Raw genomic sequence first — 22837 nt, 5'->3', positions numbered from 1 at the left:
AATTACAGAAGTGTATACAAATAAGTTACTAAAACCTGATTACAAAACTAAAAATATTCACAGAAGTTACTTTGTTCAAGTGTTAATTCCATTGACAGCATTACATTAAAATTCAATAAATAAAAAATTTAACTATGTTCAAATCAGAATGGCAGGTTACTCTAGAACTTGGAAGATTTCATCACCCTGTTGTCTGCGCTCTTCTTATGGTCATCAACATTTTGAGAGAGGAAATCTGTTGAGAAGTGTTTGAAAAGTTAGGTGCATTATTGAAATTATGCATTTTCCCCATATTTAAAAACATGCCTGGGAAAAAAGTAGCACATACCTGCATTTTGCAGTGGCAGGTTGTGGCTGCTAGTAGTATCAAAGCTGTTTTTTCTGTGCCTGAGTAGACAACCCCATTTCACTTTTATAAAATTACTCCTCCACAACATACATTTTTAGGCTTGATATACAGAGCAGTCTATAAGTGTCTGGACAGTATGACCAATTTGTTGCTTAGGCTCTGTTCTCCAGCACATTGGATTATAAATGAAACAATTACAAGGTTAATATGTAGATATTTGGCTTTTGTTTAAGGGTAATTATGTATATTGTATAGCTACAACATTTAGAATAATATATAGATAGTTATTACATTTTCATGACAAAGTTTAATTGTCTTGGGTAATTTTATGTTTCCTGTGCAAAGTGTATTTTTGTTTTCAGTTGCAAGCATACCTTGATTTCTTGCAGGCGCACACAATCGCTGTAACAATAATGATGATGGCGAGTGGTACCAAGACGCCAATGAGTATAATAGTTGTTTGATCTGTCAAAACAATGACTACAGCATAAACGCTAGCCTTAAAATCTTTGATATGATTTTTTAATGATTTATGATTTTTATCTATTTATTTATTTTTTTACCTAAACTGCTATAAGGGTGCGTTTTCTCCATTTCACAGTTGGTCCCCTCAAACCCCTCTGGACACAAGCAGTTGTAGCTAGTAGTCGATGACTCTTCACAGGTGCCACCATTCAGACATGGTGAGGACAGACACGGACTCACTGAAAGGGAGAGAAGGAAATCACATTTGCGTTTCTTTAACATTCCCTGTAAAGTCTCAGACGAATTATGCTGTTTGAGTCCTGTATAGTGGAGGTTGTATGTAGTACATTGCTAGTGATTTAAAAGAAGACACTCACTCTCATAGCAGTCTCGTTTGGTGGCGTAGATAGTGCAGACCTGTGTCTTTGTACAGCCTTTGGGCTGACAAACTGCACCAGTAGTGGAACATTCACAAGTCTGTGCACAGTCCTCCGTCACAAACTTCTCCTGCAGCTGCATGAGCGCATGTGACAGAGAGGGGAAAAAAATAAGAACATTAGAGTGAAGTTGCTCTGAATACCACGTACATAAATACATCTGTCAATACTAATCAAATCGTTACAGCAGAGATATCTACTCACGACTGGGGGACTTACAGTGTAGTAGCGCCCCAGGTAGGTGCAGCCACACTCGTTGAAAGGAACGCATTGGGTGTCGCTCATGGTGAATCCAGCATTGCACTCACAGCCCTCCACGCATATACTCTGCTCACACTCTGAGGGTGCTGCTAGGTCTGCACAGGATGCTGGGCACGCAGTCATACAGGTGCTGTAGCTGCTGTTGGCAGCACACTGCAGAGCTACATATGCACAGGAAGTAAAGGGTGATATATTCATGGGTTAGGAGACGTCAGCAGGTTTGATGGGCTTATGTAAAATTGAAATTTGTGGGGGTAAGGCACTTGTCAATATGTACAGTACACTATACTATGTCTATTACTTATTTATGTATTTGTTTATTCTGTGTATGCATGTTTGCTGTCGGTGCACCCTAGTTTTATTAGTGTTTCAAGTTACATTACTTTCAAATGTGTGTGCATGTAGGACATACCACAATCCAGTTTTTGCCTCCAAGACCCAAGTTGAACTCCTTGTTCCTGACAAGCCAGGGCATAAACTGCATAGCTTGCACAGCGTAATGTGGAATTGCTTTGATCTGCACAGAGGTCATACACACAGTCCCTGCAACACACACATGCATGCATACAATGTCAGAGCTATGAGGCACACATCTGGTTTTGTTAGTTATTTAAATCACACCGAAAAACATCCTCTTCCAACCACTTGATAGCTTTTTAACAATTACAGAAGTGAGCAAGTGTACATAGAGAAGTGTGTGCAAGAGTTCAGTAAGTGCTAACTTTCACATTCAGTATAGAACATTCAGTGCAGATCACCTTAGACATACCTACACTCACGCACATGCACGTGCATGCACACACATGCACAACTACCAGTACTTTTAAAATGAGTCTTCTAAGTCTCTCTCCGTGTGTTCTGCTGGTGCAGCTCTTTACAGTGGTGCAGGAGAAGTACTCACTTCTGGTATGTATCAGGGGCGAGACTGGCATGGCAGACAGAGAAGGGTCCTTCAGGATTGCTCAGTGCTCCACACTGGTTCACCCCATTTAGCTCTTCTAGCTGAGCGTCAGAGCAGCCCTGTGTCTCAAAGCCTGAGTCCAATTCCTCTTCCACTGCCCTCCTGAGATGGAGAGAGAAAGTGTGATGGGGAAGAAGATAGGAATTACAGGAAGGGAATATGAAGTGATTATTGGATTGGTGTGGGATTATGGGATGGAGAAAGACTGATCTTTGAGAATGAACTTAAAAAAAAATCTAATCACTGTAGATACTGTATAGTGCATGTGTGAGGTGATGTATAGTATATACTGCAAAGTATGTTTACATGTAATCTGTTTTAAAGCATTTTTTATAAATGTCAGTGAGTGAAGCAGCTGCTGGTCAGTTGACAGTGCTGTGACTGAAGTACAGTCTGGGAGTTTGCCTCACACACTTGTGCAGGTGGGCATGCTGGGGCAGATCTGTGGTGCGGAGCTCCTCCCCCTGCCTGTCGCTCACTCTCCAGCTGTCTCCAAACTCATTGAGGTTGCGGGACAGGCTGCCGTCAGGCTTCACGTACTCATTGTTGGAGCGTCTGTCGTAGTTCCCGCACAGGCCAAGCACATGTGTCCTGTATGTGCTTGGTAGGATCACCTCTGTGTGGAGAAATGAGTCGGTGTTGATGCAGGCTGTGTGACGTGCGGTGGGTGTGACGTGAACAGACGTGTGCAACCATCCACACTTACCCCCTTGCATGTTCCCGTCGAAGCGCACGGTAAGGCCAAAGTCAGTGGAGAGCTGTATGTAGTGCAAGTTCAGGGTCAGCTGCATACCCTGCATAGGGCGCAGAGGAGGGGACACCCGCTCACCATCAACCTGGGAAAAAGAACACCGAACCCAGAGTAAGCTAGATGGTGGAAATTCATTAAAAAAAAAACATATGTGGAACTCATACCAAATAATTACTAACTGTGCAGAAGAGTCCATTACTGAAGAGACTATGACAGCGTATGTGATATTTTATTTGTATGCATGTAATCCCCCAAATTCTGCACTTTCTTACCAGCAGAGCCTTCTTTTGTAGCATGCGAACGCTAACACCATACACATCCACGTAGACCTCATGCAGGAAGGATATGTGGTTGTTGCCCCCCCTGCGGGCATTCTTGCCCCTCACGGTGAAGGGTGTGAGGAAGCTGGGCAGATTGTGATCCTTGCTTAGCATGTATGTGTATGGGCCCTGGTAGTGGTGGCTGAATTTGTCAAAGGTGTGATAGTGTGGGTCTCCAGAAATTGTGCACTTGTCAAAACCTATGAATGAGAAAGTGGTGGGGGGGGGGGAGACTGCACTGAAAGAGATCTGTTTCGGAGGTATGTGGTACAGCTTTTCTAGAACTGCAAAATATATCTGACATGCCAAGATGACACTGGTTTCTCCAGTTCGACCGATGGATTATATTAATAAGGGTTATGTGCATTAGATTAGGGATAAAAACCTTCATACTTGCAGATGTCTACTTTATACATGATAAACTGAAAAAATATTTGAATTGACATGAAAAACCAATTACAGTATGACTATCCGTTAGACACAGCAGTGAATTTTGTTCTGTCAGGTAAGGATAGCCAGAAACAGTGAAATCACATGAGCTGCCAGGACATACTCTCAGGTTTGCAGTAGCGCTCTCCGTCTTTGTCCAGGGCACACACGGAACTGGAGCTACACTGGAACTCCTTGCAGGAGAGAACTCCTCCCAGAGTACAGGCACACTTCCGATCGCAGTGCTCTGTCACCCAGGAATCTCCGACCTGCAACAAACGCTGCCATTATTCTAGTCCTCTGTCTCTGCCTCTGTAGCACACTGTCTAAAACACAGAGCCCAACTGTTATGAAGTGTGATGGAAAATATTATTCGATCATGTATTATCATGTGATTCATATATAATCATGTTAATCCTTTCTCTATGTAATCCCATATGAATAGTTTAGTCTGCACATTCTGTCTTTGTATATTGTGTGAACAAAACGACTGCTGAATCAGCTGCTTCGTGATCTTGCATGTGTCGTGCGACTAATGCTGATAAAAAGGAACTAGCAAACTGTGTCTGTCCTGGTGGAACAGAGCATCCTGATATGTGCAAAAGTGTTTAGCGCGATAAGGAGCAGGAAATGGGTAAATAGGATGACCGAGCACCCCTCCCTGGGGGATATGAAGTTTAGATATAAGCAACAGAGTCAGTCTACCCCTTTAGAACTTTCGCTTTAGAGCATTAGCTCTCACACAGCTGTGTTTTGTATGTCTTATTTTCTTTATTAAATTATTCTTTTAATCACGTCTGACTTGTTGTTTATTCAAAATTCCACCACAGAAGCAGGTAGTGTTTTGAAGCACCTTGTTTGGGCTTTGTAATTTTGCGTAATGACACTTCTAATGACAAATCTGTGTGGAATGTTCCTACATGGGAGCTGAATACTGTGTTGGAGAAAAAAGCATGCTGAGGCAAAGTACAGTACTGCCCAGTTTTTGAAGCTGGGCTTGAAGAAGCTCTGTCTGGTCACACCGCAGGCCTGTCTGCCCAGCCACTTACGTCATGATATTGTCCTTTGTCATCGACGCATCCACAGTTGGAGAGCAATACACACTTGCCATCGCTCAGCACAAAGCCGGCGTCACACTGACAGCCCTCCACGCAACTGTTGGGTGGCAGGGGGCAGAAGATGGGGAAGAGGTCTGCACAAGTGGGGGGGCACGGCAGCGCGCAGTCCGAGTAGTGGCTTTTCGGTGGGCACGGGAGAGCTGTAGTGGAAGGTAAAAGAGTGGAACCACTATGACCCTTATCCTGCCTTTATTTTGCCCATAAATGCACATATAATTTCAATGCCTTATTCCAGAATGCATCTGCAAGGCATTCAAGGAACAGTATGTTTTGGGGAGACTCACGGCAGAAGGTGCTGTTCCTCCAGCTGAGGGTCACACCGGCACTCTGGCAGGCCTGGGCGTACGCCTCCACGTTGTCGCACAGCGTGGACTGCATACCGCCATACTCGCACATGTCATAGATGCAGTTTCCAACGAAGGCCTCTGGGGGGATGAACGTGTGGCAGGGCTTGAAACGGTCGGACAGGAGCACGCCGGCACACTGAGCCCCGATAACTTCCTCTTCTTCGGCTGTGCAGTTGGGGCGGATGTCGGGCCGCATGTCTGGCTGGCATCTGCAGGGACAGCGATGGAGAGAGAGCATAAAGGTAAAAAATAATGAATGGATGAGGAACACATAGAGACAGACAAGGTCGTCATTCCTGAGGAATTCAACTGCATTCAGTGTTTGTGTTTTGCTTTTCATTAAGATGTGAAACGTGTTAGAATTTTTTTTTCCCCAAAGAGATACAGAAGTACACTATATTTAGCATACCTCTTATGCAGACTAAAACCATTTGACCCAGAAGTACCAGGACACTTGCACACGTGGTAAATTCTTTTCACTTGTGCAGCTTTAAATTCATCCGTCATACATAATTCATCACATTTGTCAGTGCGCCCGCTTGTGTTTCCTCTTTTCTCTCCTCTGCATCCGTTCTTGTCTCTCTCTATAGGTATATCAGGTTGCTAATTAGCTTTCCAAGCTTGCTGTCACCCAACCAATCAGGGGACACAATCAACGAAAAGAGGTGGAGCTTCCCCTTTAAAGATGCACAGCAGTGAGAGTGGCAGTCTATCTTGGTGGTTTATTGACACGTCTTTGTTCTGTGTATGCAACTTGGTTTATTTATCATGTTTGATTTTTGTTCATACTTGCTACTTGCTTGTTTGTTAACTCTATGTCTAGCTTTCTCTCTCACTCACTCCTCTCCTTAAACTATTACTCTTGGATTGAGAACCAGTTAGATTGTGTGCGCATCTACATTTTCCATCACGTGGGTAAGTTTTAACTCTATTTAGAAATTTTTCTCTATTTAGAAATTAGGCTAGACACTTAAAAAAGCGGATTAGGGTAGCTTCAGTTTTATGATGTCCTTTTCTTGGGCACTTACTCTCTTTCCAAGGCAAGAATAGCTCCACCATTATTCTTCACCTTTTCTGCTTGTACCTCTGGGTTCTATATCTATATGTACTATACTTGTGTATTTGTATAAGAAAATCTCCTGTTGGGCAATTTGTCTCTTACCTACTAGCTTTTGTTACTACTCCCACTCCCTCTAGACTACTGCCTCGTTAGCAAGACTGTAACAAGTGGGGATTCATCCAGGAGAGGTAACTTCATCCTTGTCCAGAATTTGCAGTGACACGTGATGACATTCTAGTCTGGCTTTTTGACTCCTTTGTGTTTGAAACTTCCCCAATGAAGGCAGGGAAGATGATCTGGGGCCATTTTCACAAAGCACCGCAGACTAAAATGCACTTTGGACAGCAGTATGAAATGTTCCAATGAGGTGCACAGTGGCTCACACTGTGGCTTTAAATAATATATCCTGAGGCAATCGTTTACTGAAAAACACTCTGTCTGAATAATAATTTGGTTAAAACTGGGATAAGAATGATTTAGTTAGACGTATTTATCTGAAAAAAAAAACCTGAAGCAATAACTGCATTTTTTAAATGTTATTTAGAATGAACATGAAGCCTGATTGCAATTTCTGATGTGTGCATTACTTTGAGCATATAGTTACTAACACCAGTAGAGACAGAGAGCAGTCTTACCCTGTTGCTTGTACTGATCTACAGTTTTTAAGATTATTGTACTCTATTATACTGAAGTTTTTCAAGCGCTCACCCTGGGTCACTGTCCCCTTCTGCCTTCCAGCTGTTACCCAGCTCTATGACATCTTTAGCTGGCTGTCCGTTGGGCATCAAGTTGTCATCACTGAAATTGCCGTTGTAGTTGCCGCACATGCCACACACCTACAAAGAACATGTAAGAGAAAGAAGTGTGAAGAGGAATGAACAGTGAATCTTGGTTACAACTGATTGAAAATGCTTCACTTTTATATGATTCCAATATGATTATGATGAAATTTGACCAGAGTTCAGAATTTTAAAATAAAATTTTTGTAATCCTGCTTTTGTCTATCCATTTTTGCTTTCCCATGTACTAACTACACAGTATCTGCGTTATCAAGTGCTTCTTGTAGGCTCTTTTAGCTAGCCTAAGAAAGGAGCTATTTCATTACATCAGCATGTTTTCTCACCTTGCTGAAGTAGTCTCCAGGCACGGTAATCTCTATGTGGTGAACTCCATCAAACTGGACAATCAGGCCAAAGTCTGTGGCTAGCACACTATTGACTCCACTGGTGAACACCTGGGCCTGAGCCACAGTGATGTCCATAGGAGTACGGATCCTTTGCCCATCCAGCTAAAGAGTGGAAGAGACGTGAATATATGGTCAGAACCTTCCTTATCTACTGTAAAAAAAATATTCATGCCAACCATTTCGATGCATCTATTTTATGGTCATCTTTCCATCTTACTTCTCTTCTCATTTCCTCCTCTCCACTACTCTCCATTCCTTTTCTGACTTCCCTGTCAAACTCACCAGGACTCGTTTGCTCTTGCTAAGTGTGACAACAGCTCCGGGCAGGTAGACAGTGACAGATCTCACATAGGAGGCCTCTGGTTGCCCACGCTCTTCGTTTTTGGCCACAATGGTGAAGTTAGTCACCATGGAACTGTCACAAACCTCCACCAACGTGTAGGTACAAGTGCCCATGTAGGTATGCATGATGCCATCAAAACTGTAGTAATGAGGATCTCCGGCTATGTGGCAAATACCCACACCTATACACAAAGAAACAGTGCAGGTCTGGACAAATGTTCCCCTTTTTTCATAAATGGGTTTGAAACATGCTGCACTGTGACTCAAGGGGTCCATACCTGTGTCCACACAAGTCAGCTGGCCCTCGTGAACCTTACATTCTTGTGCTGGGCTGCATCTCCATGCTTCGCATGTCACATTATTGAACGGAAAGCACACACAGCGCTCGGAGCAGTCATCTTTAGTAAACCAGCTACTTCCCACCTAATGAACACACACATACCAAAATTGACAGCTTAGGTAAATACTGTAAACAGAGCGGAACCATGAGAAATACACAATTATGGAAGAGGTCATTAGCATTAGAATGCACTGAGGGTGAGTGTAATCATAAATCCACTGACACGTGAACTGGTTGCTGCCCTCTGCCTCCCCTACCCCCTCACACGTACAGGTCTGTAGTTGCTGTCCTTGTCGATACATCCACACTGGCTGAAGAGCACACATTTTTCTCCGCTGAGTATCAGTCCATCATCACACACACACCCTTCAACACATGGCTCCGTACATGTGCCAGCTGAGCCTGGGTCCTGACAGCTTGGTGGACACGCTGTGCCGCAGTGCTCATAGTGACTGCCAACAGGACATTTCATGGCTGAGGGACCAAGAAAGAGACAGAGGAGATGCTCTACAATGTTAAACGGTTCACACTGGAGAGAGATTTACAGTCATAAACGGGACCACATGCACCAAATCATGTCACTGCTCATTCACTAACGAAAGGAGCATAATCACAGTCTCCAAACACAAGCACACCACTGCAAGTTTCAGGACTTCAGGACTATTTAAAGCATGCATAGGGAATGCTCACACACATGCACACACCATACCCATTGCAAACCACCCCACCCCTACAGATCCACCTGCAGACACCCCCCCCCCCTCCAAGAAAAAACAACAATAACAAAAAGAAAATACCACTTACGACAGAATGTGTTGTTCCTCCAATTGACGGGCACCCCAGCTTGCGCACAGAGGTCGGCGTAGCTCTCAACAGCCTGGCAAAGTGCCACAGCAGACCCATCCGTACCACACTGGTCAAACGCGCAGCTCTCAAAGTGTGGGCTGGGTGGGACGACTTTTTGGCATGCCTTGAAGATTCCTGTGTGGAAGGACAGCCCTTAGCCGGAGACAAACAAGCAGCTTGCCGTGTGGCAAATTTAACAGGCACCTGTCACGTGTGTGTTTTCTCACCGTTAGGGTCAGTAATCATTCCACAGCTGGTGTTTTTTTTTGCATCACTTTCAATATCTTTATCACATTCTATACTGCCACCTCCATGGGAACAACTGAAAAGAAGAAGGGTAACCTTGGGCAACACAACTCCTCAATCGATTGTACTAACATCACTGTTGCCTATCTGAGTGGTGAAGCAATGTAACACATTCCTTGATTGGCTAAAAGTAATGACACTTACTCAGGTCTGTTGTCAGGCACCTGCCAACTCTCTCCCAGTTCATTGCTGTTTTCTGTAGGCTTGCCATCTGACTTAATGTTATCATCACTTGGGTTGTCATTGTAGTTTCCTTTGAGATTAATGGGGAAAGAGATTTGGAGCACCTTTAAACCACAGCAGTTGCACTTGCCATAAGGAATATTCACCTTAACAGCTATCGAAAATCAATTGATGGCTCAAATAATGGCTAATGGACTTTTATTATTTTATAAAAAACATTTAACGTACCACACATTCCACACAATAGGCCTTTGTAAGAGGAGGTAAGGCTGACATCAGCATGGTGATTTCCATCAAAGCGGACACGCAGACCAAAGTTAGTCTCAAGCACCACAAATTTCCCACTGAGGAAAATCTTAACACCATTCAACAGGGTGATGGGGACAGTCACCTGACCTCCATTTACCTGCAGGAAAGAGGTAACATGGTGGTGCTGCTGTTTTGAATAGTTAGAAAGCAGTACCGACATGTTTGATTCTGTTTGAACTGCTACAAAATCAAGTCAGTTCAGAAGCCTCTGAAATGTCTCTCACCAGGAGTTTACGGCCCTTGTCCAGAACAATCTTCATGCCATAAACACTGATGATGACTGATTTCACATAAGACACTTTCTTGTTGTTGCCCCTGTGTTCGTTCTGGGTGTCAACAGTGAAGTATTGCATACCCAAGGTCTCATTGCAGGGCTTGGTGAGAGTGTAAGAGCAAGCACCCATGAAGTGATGAACCTTGTTATCGAAAGAGGTATAGTGGGGATCCCCAGACACAGAGCAGATTCCTGGACCAATAACATCTACAGTAAACAAAGAGAATGTTATGATGATAATCTGTCTTGAGTGTAAGCATATATAAAACAAAGAGTGATATTATGACAAACGTACAGTAACTTTGCATGCAGGAAAATGTTTAAATAGTAATTTAATGTATGAACTGTAGGTGTTCGTTGTACCATTTGGTTTGCAGACAAACTCTCCATCCTGCAGTTGGCAGGTCTCTGTAGGGAGGCAGCTGGTGTTGTAGCATTGGATGATTCTTCCACCCAGACACACACACTGGTGCTCACAGCCCTCCAGATACCAGCTCTCATTCACCTAAACCACACAAATAAGGAGGGACTGAGATTATATTGGAGGGGATAGGAATCATTTTTGCCGCTGACTAGTGAACCTCCAACTTTTTCTGTATAACTGATGTGCGTGAGACACTCACAGGGTGGTAGGAACCGATAGTGTCCACACAGCCACAGTCTTTGAGAGGCACACACTTGTTGTTGCTCAGCACAAAGCCAGGGTTACATTCACAGCCTTCAACACACTTCTCACCACAGCCAGGAGGACCACTCACACCCACACATGTTTCTGGACATGAACTCACACACATGGAGTAGTGACTGTTAGGAGGACAAACCAGAGCTGTGGAGAACAAAGACAGAAAAAGTCACCTTACCACACGAGACAGATACAAGTCAGTGGGTAATTTTGGCACATGTCTGACTTTCTAAGTATTTGAAGTGTAATGCTGTTAGAAAGAGCTTACAGCTTTAACTCTCATAAAAACCCCAAGAGACAAGACACTTACTCAGGAATAATGATAAGCAGTTAAAGAATTGTTAAAATTATTTGGTTAAAGCAGAGTAAGTATTTGGAAGAAAGATTCAATACCTTTTAGGCAAAATAACACATCATATAAAGTGTTCGGTATGAAAAACGCAGTTTGCAGCTGGCCTTCAGCTTAGTAAATGAAGAAACAGGAATATGAATATGTATACAAGTGTACAAGTACACCCGTGAATGATGTGTGGGATGAGACTCACGGCAGAAGTCTGGTTCTCGCCATTGGTGGATTGGTGCCCCAGCACTGAGACAAGCATCAGTGTAGGCCTGGAGCTGGTCACACAAGGTTTGCTGGAGTCCCTGATAGCGGCACATGTCAAACACACAGCTCTGGAAGAACGGCAGAGGGTCCACCACCTTTATACAGTCCCTATGAGTGTGAGGAAGGGAAAGGAGGTGAGAGGGAGAGAGAAATTTAAAAAGGGACAAGGATTGCTATATGTGTTCTCCCTGATAAATGAGCCCCTGACTGTGGTGCTATTAGCACTCAACTCTACCTGCTTTACCAGGTGAGCTACAGGATCACCGAGGACATGAATCTAAAAAATAATTTATTCTGGAGTAGAAGGCAGTGTAAAAGACAGGACGAATTTCAGCAGGTGCTCCATGGGAATGTTCCTACCTGAATGGTCCACTAGTGTCAGTGATTTTTCCACATTTCTCTGGTTTAGACACTTCAGCCTCAAGGCTGGGGTCACATGGTGGGTCAGGACCAATATCAGGCTTGCATCTAAAAATACAACATCAAAGATACTCAGAAAATCTTCTGTACATAAATTAACATGGTGTGAACAAAAGATTTTAAATGTTTTAAATTAAACAACATGATAGTGCTATGATTAATACAAGCTTATTGGGTTGATTATTGTCTTATTGTCTTTAACAGAGGAAAACACAAAAAAAGAGACTAACGTGTCATCCTCGTCTTTATCGGTTTGCCAGCTGTTGCCAAATTGATCTGAGCTGCCAGTCAGGGATCCATCTGGTTTGGTAAAATCATTGTTGGGGTTTCCACTGTAGTCCCCACACAAACCACACATCTGCTCAAAGTAGGTACTGAGAGAGAAAGAGAAAAAGAGAAATAATAACATGATTTTTTCAATATTTATAGTACCAAGACTTAAACCTGATATGGACTTCATTGTCATTTTTTAAAAAATGCATTAATGGTGCTAATGAGTAAGTATTTGGGATGTGTCCAAAATGATTACACATCAACTCATCTGAAACACTAAGAGATAAATAGTAACTTGGTGATGCTGCTTTCTTGCTGACAGCATTTAACTGCTGGCTCAACTAGATGATGTATTTGGCCACATCACTGGTCAAAGCACATCATTCCAAAAGACGCAATAATGTCTAAAGTAAAAGAATCATATTGTATTGGTTTTGTTGGTCTCAGAGTCTATACAATCGCAAAGCTAAAAGTGCACCATACTCCAGTATCTATAGCACATGTCTGCCGCAGTACCTGGGCACTGTGATCTTAGCATAGTGGTTACCATCCCACCGCACCTCCAGGCCAAAGGGTGTGGTGAGGATGACATACTGCCCAGCCAAGGTTAGAGAGATTAGAGGAGAGGGGGAATGAGGGAGGGCTACTCTCCGTCCATTCACCTGAAAATGATGGAAAACCAATAAACAATTTACAACAAATACCAGCTTTGCTAAGACAGACATGAAGACTTATTTCATTCACACAATTAAGATCAACAGAGATGTTGCATGAAAATGGGTTTCCAGTAGTTCAAGCTAACCAGTGTGATTCTGCTCTTCATCATTGTCACAGTGATGCCGTTGACAGTCACGTACAACTTCCTGAGGTAAGATACGCCAGACACTCCTCTCTCCTCATTCTTCCCCTCCACAGAGAACCAGGGCCCTGCACAACACAGAACAAAAACTGTAATCACTGTACGTTTATAATGTACAAGTGTTCAAAGCAATATGCCACATCTTTTTTGGTTTACATGTTATACATTTTTAAATACCAATGGTAACCAATTCACACCCAAATGCAGGAATATACAGCATTCTGTTACATTTTTACATAGATCCATGGCCTCTACTCACCAGTGTTGTTTCTGCAGGTGCGGGCCAGCGTGTAGGTGCAGGTACCCATGAAAGAGTAGTATTTACCATCAAAGGTGTTGTAATGAGGGTCACCCGAGATGATGCAGTCCTGAGAACCTACGTGAGACCAAAGGACAGATGACCTCACCCACCTCAGAATCTAAACCTGTTTATTTATTTCAAGTTTTTATTTACTGACCAACTGGGTAACAGCCTATTTGTCCTCCCTGCACACCACACTGCTGCATGGGAGGGCATTCAGCAGCACTGCAGGTGACGAATGGAGGATCACACCTGCACAGCAGCTCACAGTCCTTAGTGTAGAACTCCTCATCTGGCTAATGTCCACAGAGAGAAGGCAGGACATTGGCGACAAATGTCTGATACATTCATATGCTGAGGTACTAAAGATGCTGACTACGACCCAGTAACACTCGTACATATTCACCTTGTAGTACTGTCCATTATAATTGCAGCCACATGTGTCTTTTTTCACACATTTGCCAGCACTGAGTATGTATCCAGGGTCACACACACATCCCTCAGAACAGGGTCCAGTACACTGGCTGGGTGGGGGAGGGGTACAGGAGGGCTGACAAGGTCGGACACAGGGGTCATAGTGGCTGTTGGGTGGGCATTGGAGAGCTAAAATAAAGAATGTACAGTGTGACTGTGGTAATCACACTTAAGAGAGAATGAATAACACCAAATATATACACTATGTATTCACATTACATTCTACAATGTAGTGTCTGATTAGAGGAAAATATAGGACCTCATCATCTTGTGTATATAAAGTGCAGAGTGCGATGTAATTGTATGTGACTTACGGCAGAAGGTGGTGTTTCTCCAGGGACCGATGTTGACTCCGCGATCCTGACACTCGTTGACGTAGGCTTCAATGGCCTCACACAAGGCAGAGTGAGGGCCGTCCAGCGCACACAGATCAAACACACAGTTTTTGAAGAAACTCTACGCAAACACAGATTTTTGATATAAAGAACATGATTAATGTTAAATGACTAAAGATGTTAAGTACTCAGCTGACAATGGCCTGGTCTGAATAACTCACATTGGGATTGACTCTTGGGTGACAGACAGCGAATGGGCCTTTGCTGTCCAGTATGATTCCACAGTAGGCGGGACTCTCATAAAGGTCCTGCTCAGCATCTGTGCATCCAGGGTCTGGACCGACGGGGCTCTTATTGCAGCTGAGGAGCAAATGAAGACAAGAGTCAGTTGTCTTCCAGCCCCATGATCAGTTACCGGAGGGAATAAGGAATGACGGATTCCTCGGTATGTACAGTACGATATCGGTGACTCACTCAGGGTCTGTGTTCCAGCTGTTACCAAAATCAGTTGGACTGTTGACCAGTTCACCGGTGGGAGTACGGAAGTCATCTTTAAAGTCGCCATTATAGTCGCCACACAGGCCGCACAGCCTGTCCTGGTAGCTGCACATACATGCAAGTGCAACGCATGAGTAAGATGCACTGGATTCACAGTGCAATGATCATTCTCAGTTTTACACAACACTCACTCTTTGATGACTTTGATGTCCATGTAGTGGTTTCCATCATAGCGAACTGTCACACCAAAGTTCAAGGTTACACTATAGAGTGTCCCAGATTGAAAGACGTCCACTCCAGGAGCAGGGCTTAGAGGAATGTTCACAGTGGTTCCATTCAGCTGAGAGACCAGATGGAAACCAGTAGTAAGAAGATTTCCTATTTACAACATACCTGCAGAACCCACCTTTTCTACATCAGTTCTCTTTTTGCTTACTGACCTGCACGACTCCTCCTTTCAAGATGGACACCTTCACTCCTAGAACGTGGACGTGGACAGCACTCACGTAGCTGACGGTGGGGACATTGTAACGATTCTCATTGTCAGTATAAACAGCAAAGTAAGGCACATCTGTGCTGTTGCAAGGCTCAGACATCAAGTAGGTGCAGTTGCCCATGAAGTCATAACTGCGTTTGTCAAAGGTGGAGTAGTGGGGATCACCCGAGGCAATACAGGTGGAGGTGTCTGTAGAGATTAAAAACAACAACAACAACAACAACAAGTCTTAAAAACAACAACAAGTCTTACAGGCCTGATTTACATACGCTAATAAAACACACATGTGCTTTGCTTTTGATCTGTCTGAATCCAAAAATTAATCATAGTATATTAAGGCTAGAAGGTTAACATATGCCAGCATCTCCACTGGAAGATATATTGCCACAACACCTTTAGGATAGCAACCATGGACTCCTCCCACTTGTAGACATTCTTCCGTGGGGTCACAGGTGTTGTCTACACAGCTCAAAGTGTAATTGCCGGCACAGCGGCACAGCTTGGAGCAGTCATTCCCAAAGACGAGCTCTCCAGGCTGAAAAAAAGACATAGAAGTTACATTTATGGGTCTAGGAATGCATCTTCCAAGACTGGATCCATTTTTTTCATAATCAGTCCATGTACCTCATAGTAGTTGTTGTCATCATCCAGACATCCACACTGCTCAATGGGAATACATCGTTTCCCCCGGAACACAAAACCTGGTTTGCAGAAGCAGCCGCTGATACAAGAGCCAGTGCAGTTGGTGGAGGGCTCTTTACAGCTGGGAATGCAAGCTGGACCACACTCTATGTACTCAGAATCAGGAGGGCACTTCACTATTTGTAGAAAAGAACAGGGTGGTTAGGACATGTTCATATGCCTTGATGCACTAGACAGAGGAGAATAAGATGCAGTTCACCTGGTGGTGTAGTTGGTATCGGAGCAGTTGGTTTCGGTGTAGTGGTTGTGGGGGGCTTTGATGTAGTGTGTCCATCTGTAGGTCAGGATTATAAAACAGTGGTGAAACCACACTTAAGTTGCAAGCGGTTTAGTATTCGTTGATTAGCTGCTGGTGATCTTCAGACCGAAGTGTAGGAGATACTGTACTTCCACTTCAGGGAATGACATCATAATATATCTATATACTTGGTTGTTTTTGTGTAGTTGTGCATATATATGTATGTTTGTCTAAATACACCAGAGATGGTCACTTGAGTCAGCTGCTCAAATTCCACTAGCTACACAGCTTGCGGATGGGATGAAAAGTATCCTACTCAGCTGCCTTGATTGACAGCTAATAAATGCTTGATCTAGTAAGCTCCATATAATTTGAAACAATGTCTAGCTTTTCTAGCTAGTTACATGCTCCATTGTCCAACGAGCATTTTCTTTTTAGCTAGCTAATGTTAGGTTGCAGTCCAGTGGAAATGTAACATTTGTTTTCAGGCACTGTTCCACGTATTTGCGACTGAGAAGGCATGTTAGCAACCTCATAAATAAATGAGACTATAAACCTTAAACAATGAGACTAAACAGAAAATATCAAACGTAGACTTGAGACTCTATTCAATCTCTCCAAAGACTCGAGACTTGACTCAGACTTGCACTCCAGAGACATGAGGCTTGACTCAGACTCGTACAAAGTGACATGTAAACATCTGCTATATGCAAATATTTCGTTACTTTAACAAGTGCATGGTCTATGTGAGTTGTTGTACCATTTGGTTTGCAGACAAACTCTCCATCCTGCAGTTGGCAGGTCTCTGTAGGGAGGCAGCTGGTGTTGTAGCACTGGATGATTCTTCCACCCAGACACACACACTGGTGCTCACAGCCCTCCAGATACCAGCTCTCATTCACCTAAACCACACAAATAAGCAGGGACTGAGATTATATTGGAGGGGATAGGAATCATTTTTGCCGCTGACTAGTGAACCTCCAACTTTTTCTGTATAACTGATGTGCGTGAGACACTCACAGGGTGGTAGGAACCGATAGTGTCCACACAGCCACAGTCTTTGAGAGGCACACACTTGTTGTTGCTCAGCACAAAGCCAGGGTTACATTCACAGCCTTCAACACACTTCTCACCACAGCCAGGAGGACCACTCACACCCACACATGTTTCTGGACATGAACTCACACACATGGAGTAGTGACTGTTAGGAGGACAAACCAGAGCTGTGGAGAACAAAGACAGAAAAAGTCACCTTACCACACGAGACAGATACAAGTCAGTGGGTAATTTTGGCGCATGTCTGACTTTCTAAGTATTTGAAGTGCAATGCTGTTAGAAAGAGCTTACAGCTTTAACTCTCATAAAAACCCCAAGAGACAAGACACTTACTCAGGAATAATGATAAGCAGTTAAAGAATTGTTAAAATTATTTGGTTAAAGCAGAGTAAGTATTTGGAAGAAAGATTCAATACCTTTTAGGCAAAATAACACATCATATAAAGTGTTCGGTATGAAAAACGCATTTTGCAGCTGGCCTTCAGCTTAGTAAATGAAGAAACAGGAATATGAATATGTATACAAGTGTACAAGTACACCCGTGAATGATGTGTGGGATGAGACTCACGGCAGAAGTCTGGTTCTCGCCATTGGTGGATTGGTGCCCCAGCACTGAGACAAGCATCAGTGTAGGCCTGGAGCTGGTCACACAGGGTTTGCTGGAGTCCCTGATAGCGGCACATGTCAAACACACAGCTCTGGAAGAACGGCAGAGGGTCCACCACCTTTATACAGTCCCTATGAGTGTGAGGAAGGGAAAGGAGGTGAGAGGGAGAGAGAAATTTAAAAAGGGACAAGGATTGCTATATGTGTTCTCCCTGATAAATGAGCCCCTGACTGTGGTGCTATTAGCACTCAACTCTACCTGCTTTACCAGGTGAGCTACAGGATCACCGAGGACATGAATCTAAAAAATAATTTATTCTGGAGTAGAAGGCAGTGTAAAAGACAGGACGAATTTCAGCAGGTGCTCCATGGGAATGTTCCTACCTGAATGGTCCACTAGTGTCAGTGATTTTTCCACATTTCTCTGGTTTAGACACTTCAGCCTCAAGGCTGGGGTCACATGGTGGGTCAGGACCAATATCAGGCTTGCATCTAAAAATACAACATCAAAGATACTCAGAAAATCTTCTGTACATAAATTAACATGGTGTGAGCAAAAGATTTTAAATGTTTTAAATTAAACAACATGATAGTGCTATGATTAATACAAGCTTATTGGGTTGATTATTGTCTTATTGTCTTTAACAGAGGAAAACACAAAAAAAGAGACTAACGTGTCATCCTCGTCTTTATCGGTTTGCCAGCTGTTGCCAAATTGATCTGAGCTGCCAGTCAGGGATCCATCTGGTTTGGTAAAATCATTGTTGGGGTTTCCACTGTAGTCCCCACACAAACCACACATCTGCTCAAAGTAGGTACTGAGAGAGAAAGAGAAAAAGAGAAATAATAACATGATTTTTTTCAATATTTATAGTACCAAGACTTAAACCTGATATGGACTTCATTGTCATTTTTTTAAAAATGCATTAATGGTGCTAATGAGTAAGTATTTGGGATGTGTCCAAAATGATTACACATCAACTCATCTGAAACACTAAGAGATAAATAGTAACTTGGTGATGCTGCTTTCTTGCTGACAGCATTTAACTGCTGGCTCAACTAGATGATGTATTTGGCCACATCACTGGTCAAAGCACATCATTCCAAAAGACGCAATAATGTCTAAAGTAAAAGAATCATATTGTATTGGTTTTGTTGGTCTCAGAGTCTATACAATCGCAAAGCTAAAAGTGCACCATACTCCAGTATCTATAGCACATGTCTGCCGCAGTACCTGGGCACTGTGATCTTAGCATAGTGGTTACCATCCCACCGCACCTCCAGGCCAAAGGGTGTGGTGAGGATGACATACTGCCCAGCCAAGGTTAGAGAGATTAGAGGAGAGGGGGAATGAGGGAGGGCTACTCTCCGTCCATTCACCTGAAAATGATGGAAAACCAATAAACAATTTACAACAAATACCAGCTTTGCTAAGACAGACATGAAGACTTATTTCATTCACACAATTAAGATCAACAGAGATGTTGCATGAAAATGGGTTTCCAGTAGTTCAAGCTAACCAGTGTGATTCTGCTCTTCATCATTGTCACAGTGATGCCGTTGACAGTCACGTACAACTTCCTGAGGTAAGATACGCCAGACACTCCTCTCTCCTCATTCTTCCCCTCCACAGAGAACCAGGGCCCTGCACAACACAGAACAAAAACTGTAATCACTGTACGTTTATAATGTACAAGTGTTCAAAGCAATATGCCACATCTTTTTTGGTTTACATGTTATACATTTTTAAATACCAATGGTAACCAATTCACACCCAAATGCAGGAATATACAGCATTCTGTTACATTTTTACATAGATCCATGGCCTCTACTCACCAGTGTTGTTTCTGCAGGTGCGGGCCAGCGTGTAGGTGCAGGTACCCATGAAAGAGTAGTATTTACCATCAAAGGTGTTGTAATGAGGGTCACCTGAGATGATGCAGTCCTGAGAACCTACGTGAGACCAAAGGACAGATGACCTCACCCACCTCAGAATCTAAACCTGTTTATTTATTTCAAGTTTTTATTTACTGACCAACTGGGTAACAGCCTATTTGTCCTCCCTGCACACCACACTGCTGCATGGGAGGGCATTCAGCAGCACTGCAGGTGACGAATGGAGGATCACACCTGCACAGCAGCTCACAGTCCTTAGTGTAGAACTCCTCATCTGGCTAATGTCCACAGAGAGAAGGCAGGACATTGGCGACAAATGTCTGATACATTCATATGCTGAGGTACTAAAGATGCTGACTACGACCCAGTAACACTCGTACATATTCACCTTGTAGTACTGTCCATTATAATTGCAGCCACATGTGTCTTTTTTCACACATTTGCCAGCACTGAGTATGTATCCAGGGTCACACACACATCCCTCAGAACAGGGTCCAGTACACTGGCTGGGTGGGGGAGGGGTACAGGAGGGCTGACAAGGTCGGACACAGGGGTCATAGTGGCTGTTGGGTGGGCATTGGAGAGCTAAAATAAAGAATGTACAGTGTGACTGTGGTAATCACACTTAAGAGAGAATGAATAACACCAAATATATACACTATGTATTCACATTACATTCTACAATGTAGTGTCTGATTAGAGGAAAATATAGGACCTCATCATCTTGTGTATATAAAGTGCAGAGTGCGATGTAATTGTATGTGACTTACGGCAGAAGGTGGTGTTTCTCCAGGGACCGATGTTGACTCCGCGATCCTGACACTCGTTGACGTAGGCTTCAATGGCCTCACACAAGGCAGAGTGAGGGCCGTCCAGCGCACACAGATCAAACACACAGTTTTTGAAGAAACTCTACGCAAACACAGATTTTTGATATAAAGAACATGATTAATGTTAAATGACTAAAGATGTTAAGTACTCAGCTGACAATGGCCTGGTCTGAATAACTCACATTGGGATTGACTCTTGGGTGACAGACAGCGAATGGGCCTTTGCTGTCCAGTATGATTCCACAGTAGGCGGGACTCTCATAAAGGTCCTGCTCAGCATCTGTGCATCCAGGGTCTGGACCGACGGGGCTCTTATTGCAGCTGAGGAGCAAATGAAGACAAGAGTCAGTTGTCTTCCAGCCCCATGATCAGTTACCGGAGGGAATAAGGAATGACGGATTCCTCGGTATGTACAGTACGATATCGGTGACTCACTCAGGGTCTGTGTTCCAGCTGTTACCAAAATCAGTTGGACTGTTGACCAGTTCACCGGTGGGAGTACGGAAGTCATCTTTAAAGTCGCCATTATAGTCGCCACACAGGCCGCACAGCCTGTCCTGGTAGCTGCACATACATGCAAGTGCAACGCATGAGTAAGATGCACTGGATTCACAGTGCAATGATCATTCTCAGTTTTACACAACACTCACTCTTTGATGACTTTGATGTCCATGTAGTGGTTTCCATCATAGCGAACTGTCACACCAAAGTTCAAGGTTACACTATAGAGTGTCCCAGATTGAAAGACGTCCACTCCAGGAGCAGGGCTTAGAGGAATGTTCACAGTGGTTCCATTCAGCTGAGAGACCAGATGGAAACCAGTAGTAAGAAGATTTCCTATTTACAACATACCTGCAGAACCCACCTTTTCTACATCAGTTCTCTTTTTGCTTACTGACCTGCACGACTCCTCCTTTCAAGATGGACACCTTCACTCCTAGAACGTGGACGTGGACAGCACTCACGTAGCTGACGGTGGGGACATTGTAACGATTCTCATTGTCAGTATAAACAGCAAAGTAAGGCACATCTGTGCTGTTGCAAGGCTCAGACATCAAGTAGGTGCAGTTGCCCATGAAGTCATAACTGCGTTTGTCAAAGGTGGAGTAGTGGGGATCACCCGAGGCAATACAGGTGGAGGTGTCTGTAGAGATTAAAAACAACAACAACAACAACAACAAGTCTTAAAAACAACAACAAGTCTTACAGGCCTGATTTACATACGCTAATAAAACACACATGTGCTTTGCTTTTGATCTGTCTGAATCCAAAAATTAATCATAGTATATTAAGGCTAGAAGGTTAACATATGCCAGCATCTCCACTGGAAGATATATTGCCACAACACCTTTAGGATAGCAACCATGGACTCCTCCCACTTGTAGACATTCTTCCGTGGGGTCACAGGTGTTGTCTACACAGCTCAAAGTGTAATTGCCGGCACAGCGGCACAGCTTGGAGCAGTCATTCCCAAAGACGAGCTCTCCAGGCTGAAAAAAAGACATAGAAGTTACATTTATGGGTCTAGGAATGCATCTTCCAAGACTGGATCCATTTTTTTCATAATCAGTCCATGTACCTCATAGTAGTTGTTGTCATCATCCAGACATCCACACTGCTCAATGGGAATACATCGTTTCCCCCGGAACACAAAACCTGGTTTGCAGAAGCAGCCGCTGATACAAGAGCCAGTGCAGTTGGTGGAGGGCTCTTTACAGCTGGGAATGCAAGCTGGACCACACTCTATGTACTCAGAATCAGGAGGGCACTTCACTATTTGTAGAAAAGAACAGGGTGGTTAGGACATGTTCATATGCCTTGATGCACTAGACAGAGGAGAATAAGATGCAGTTCACCTGGTGGTGTAGTTGGTATCGGAGCAGTTGGTTTCGGTGTAGTGGTTGTGGGGGGCTTTGATGTAGTGTGTCCATCTGTAGGTCAGGATTATAAAACAGTGGTGAAACCACACTTAAGTTGCAAGCGGTTTAGTATTCGTTGATTAGCTGCTGGTGATCTTCAGACCGAAGTGTAGGAGATACTGTACTTCCACTTCAGGGAATGACATCATAATATATCTATATACTTGGTTGTTTTTGTGTAGTTGTGCATATATATGTATGTTTGTCTAAATACACCAGAGATGGTCACTTGAGTCAGCTGCTCAAATTCCACTAGCTACACAGCTTGCGGATGGGATGAAAAGTATCCTACTCAGCTGCCTTGATTGACAGCTAATAAATGCTTGATCTAGTAAGCTCCATATAATTTGAAACAATGTCT

At 43.5% G+C, this 22837-nt stretch overlaps 1 protein-coding gene across 4 annotated transcripts in view; it reads right to left on the bottom strand.

The window, feature by feature from the left end:
* Positions 1–55: 55 nt before the first annotated feature.
* The window catches only part of zanl (zonadhesin, like), a 66667-nt gene continuing 43885 nt past the window's right edge, over positions 56–22837 (bottom strand). The window contains exons 128-187 of one of the 4 annotated variants that reach the window (XM_081695256.1): positions 22414–22488; positions 22137–22330; positions 21906–22047; positions 21457–21701; positions 21208–21356; positions 20993–21121; positions 20740–20878; positions 20498–20639; positions 20116–20312; positions 19867–20005; positions 19668–19784; positions 19352–19476; positions 19066–19211; positions 18506–18649; positions 18216–18323; positions 17794–17963; positions 17190–17392; positions 16930–17071; positions 16131–16205; positions 15854–16047; positions 15623–15764; positions 15174–15418; positions 14925–15073; positions 14710–14838; positions 14457–14595; positions 14215–14356; positions 13833–14029; positions 13584–13722; positions 13385–13501; positions 13069–13193; positions 12783–12928; positions 12224–12367; positions 11934–12041; positions 11512–11681; positions 10908–11110; positions 10648–10789; positions 10235–10491; positions 9930–10107; positions 9663–9771; positions 9440–9534; positions 9171–9347; positions 8638–8840; positions 8305–8449; positions 7967–8208; positions 7622–7786; positions 7207–7334; positions 5376–5647; positions 5023–5231; positions 4098–4242; positions 3497–3744; positions 3180–3309; positions 2888–3089; positions 2414–2575; positions 1925–2055; positions 1471–1673; positions 1192–1327; positions 913–1053; positions 724–814; positions 329–387; positions 56–235 (exon numbers count right to left, since the gene is read on the bottom strand). In XM_081695256.1, coding sequence (XP_081551382.1) covers positions 162–235; positions 329–387; positions 724–814; positions 913–1053; positions 1192–1327; positions 1471–1673; positions 1925–2055; positions 2414–2575; positions 2888–3089; positions 3180–3309; positions 3497–3744; positions 4098–4242; positions 5023–5231; positions 5376–5647; positions 7207–7334; positions 7622–7786; positions 7967–8208; positions 8305–8449; positions 8638–8840; positions 9171–9347; positions 9440–9534; positions 9663–9771; positions 9930–10107; positions 10235–10491; positions 10648–10789; positions 10908–11110; positions 11512–11681; positions 11934–12041; positions 12224–12367; positions 12783–12928; positions 13069–13193; positions 13385–13501; positions 13584–13722; positions 13833–14029; positions 14215–14356; positions 14457–14595; positions 14710–14838; positions 14925–15073; positions 15174–15418; positions 15623–15764; positions 15854–16047; positions 16131–16205; positions 16930–17071; positions 17190–17392; positions 17794–17963; positions 18216–18323; positions 18506–18649; positions 19066–19211; positions 19352–19476; positions 19668–19784; positions 19867–20005; positions 20116–20312; positions 20498–20639; positions 20740–20878; positions 20993–21121; positions 21208–21356; positions 21457–21701; positions 21906–22047; positions 22137–22330; positions 22414–22488 — 9314 coding nt within the window. In that variant the 3' untranslated portion in view covers positions 56–161. Of the gene's footprint in view, positions 236–328; positions 388–723; positions 815–912; positions 1054–1191; positions 1328–1470; positions 1674–1924; positions 2056–2413; positions 2576–2887; positions 3090–3179; positions 3310–3496; positions 3745–4097; positions 4243–5022; positions 5232–5375; positions 5648–7206; positions 7335–7621; positions 7787–7966; positions 8209–8304; positions 8450–8637; positions 8841–9170; positions 9348–9439; positions 9535–9662; positions 9772–9929; positions 10108–10234; positions 10492–10647; positions 10790–10907; positions 11111–11511; positions 11682–11933; positions 12042–12223; positions 12368–12782; positions 12929–13068; positions 13194–13384; positions 13502–13583; positions 13723–13832; positions 14030–14214; positions 14357–14456; positions 14596–14709; positions 14839–14924; positions 15074–15173; positions 15419–15622; positions 15765–15853; positions 16048–16130; positions 16206–16929; positions 17072–17189; positions 17393–17793; positions 17964–18215; positions 18324–18505; positions 18650–19065; positions 19212–19351; positions 19477–19667; positions 19785–19866; positions 20006–20115; positions 20313–20497; positions 20640–20739; positions 20879–20992; positions 21122–21207; positions 21357–21456; positions 21702–21905; positions 22048–22136; positions 22331–22413; positions 22489–22837 lie in introns of those variants that run through there. The other 3 variants (XM_081695252.1, XM_081695254.1, XM_081695255.1) reach the window with 3 other exon arrangements.

Source organism: Electrophorus electricus, chromosome 13 (genome assembly GCF_041902795.1).
Source record: "Electrophorus electricus isolate QZ-2024a chromosome 13, ASM4190279v1, whole genome shotgun sequence".
Classification (NCBI taxonomy): Eukaryota; Metazoa; Chordata; class Actinopteri; order Gymnotiformes; family Gymnotidae; genus Electrophorus; species Electrophorus electricus.
This window is presented reverse-complemented; position numbering and strand designations above follow the sequence as displayed.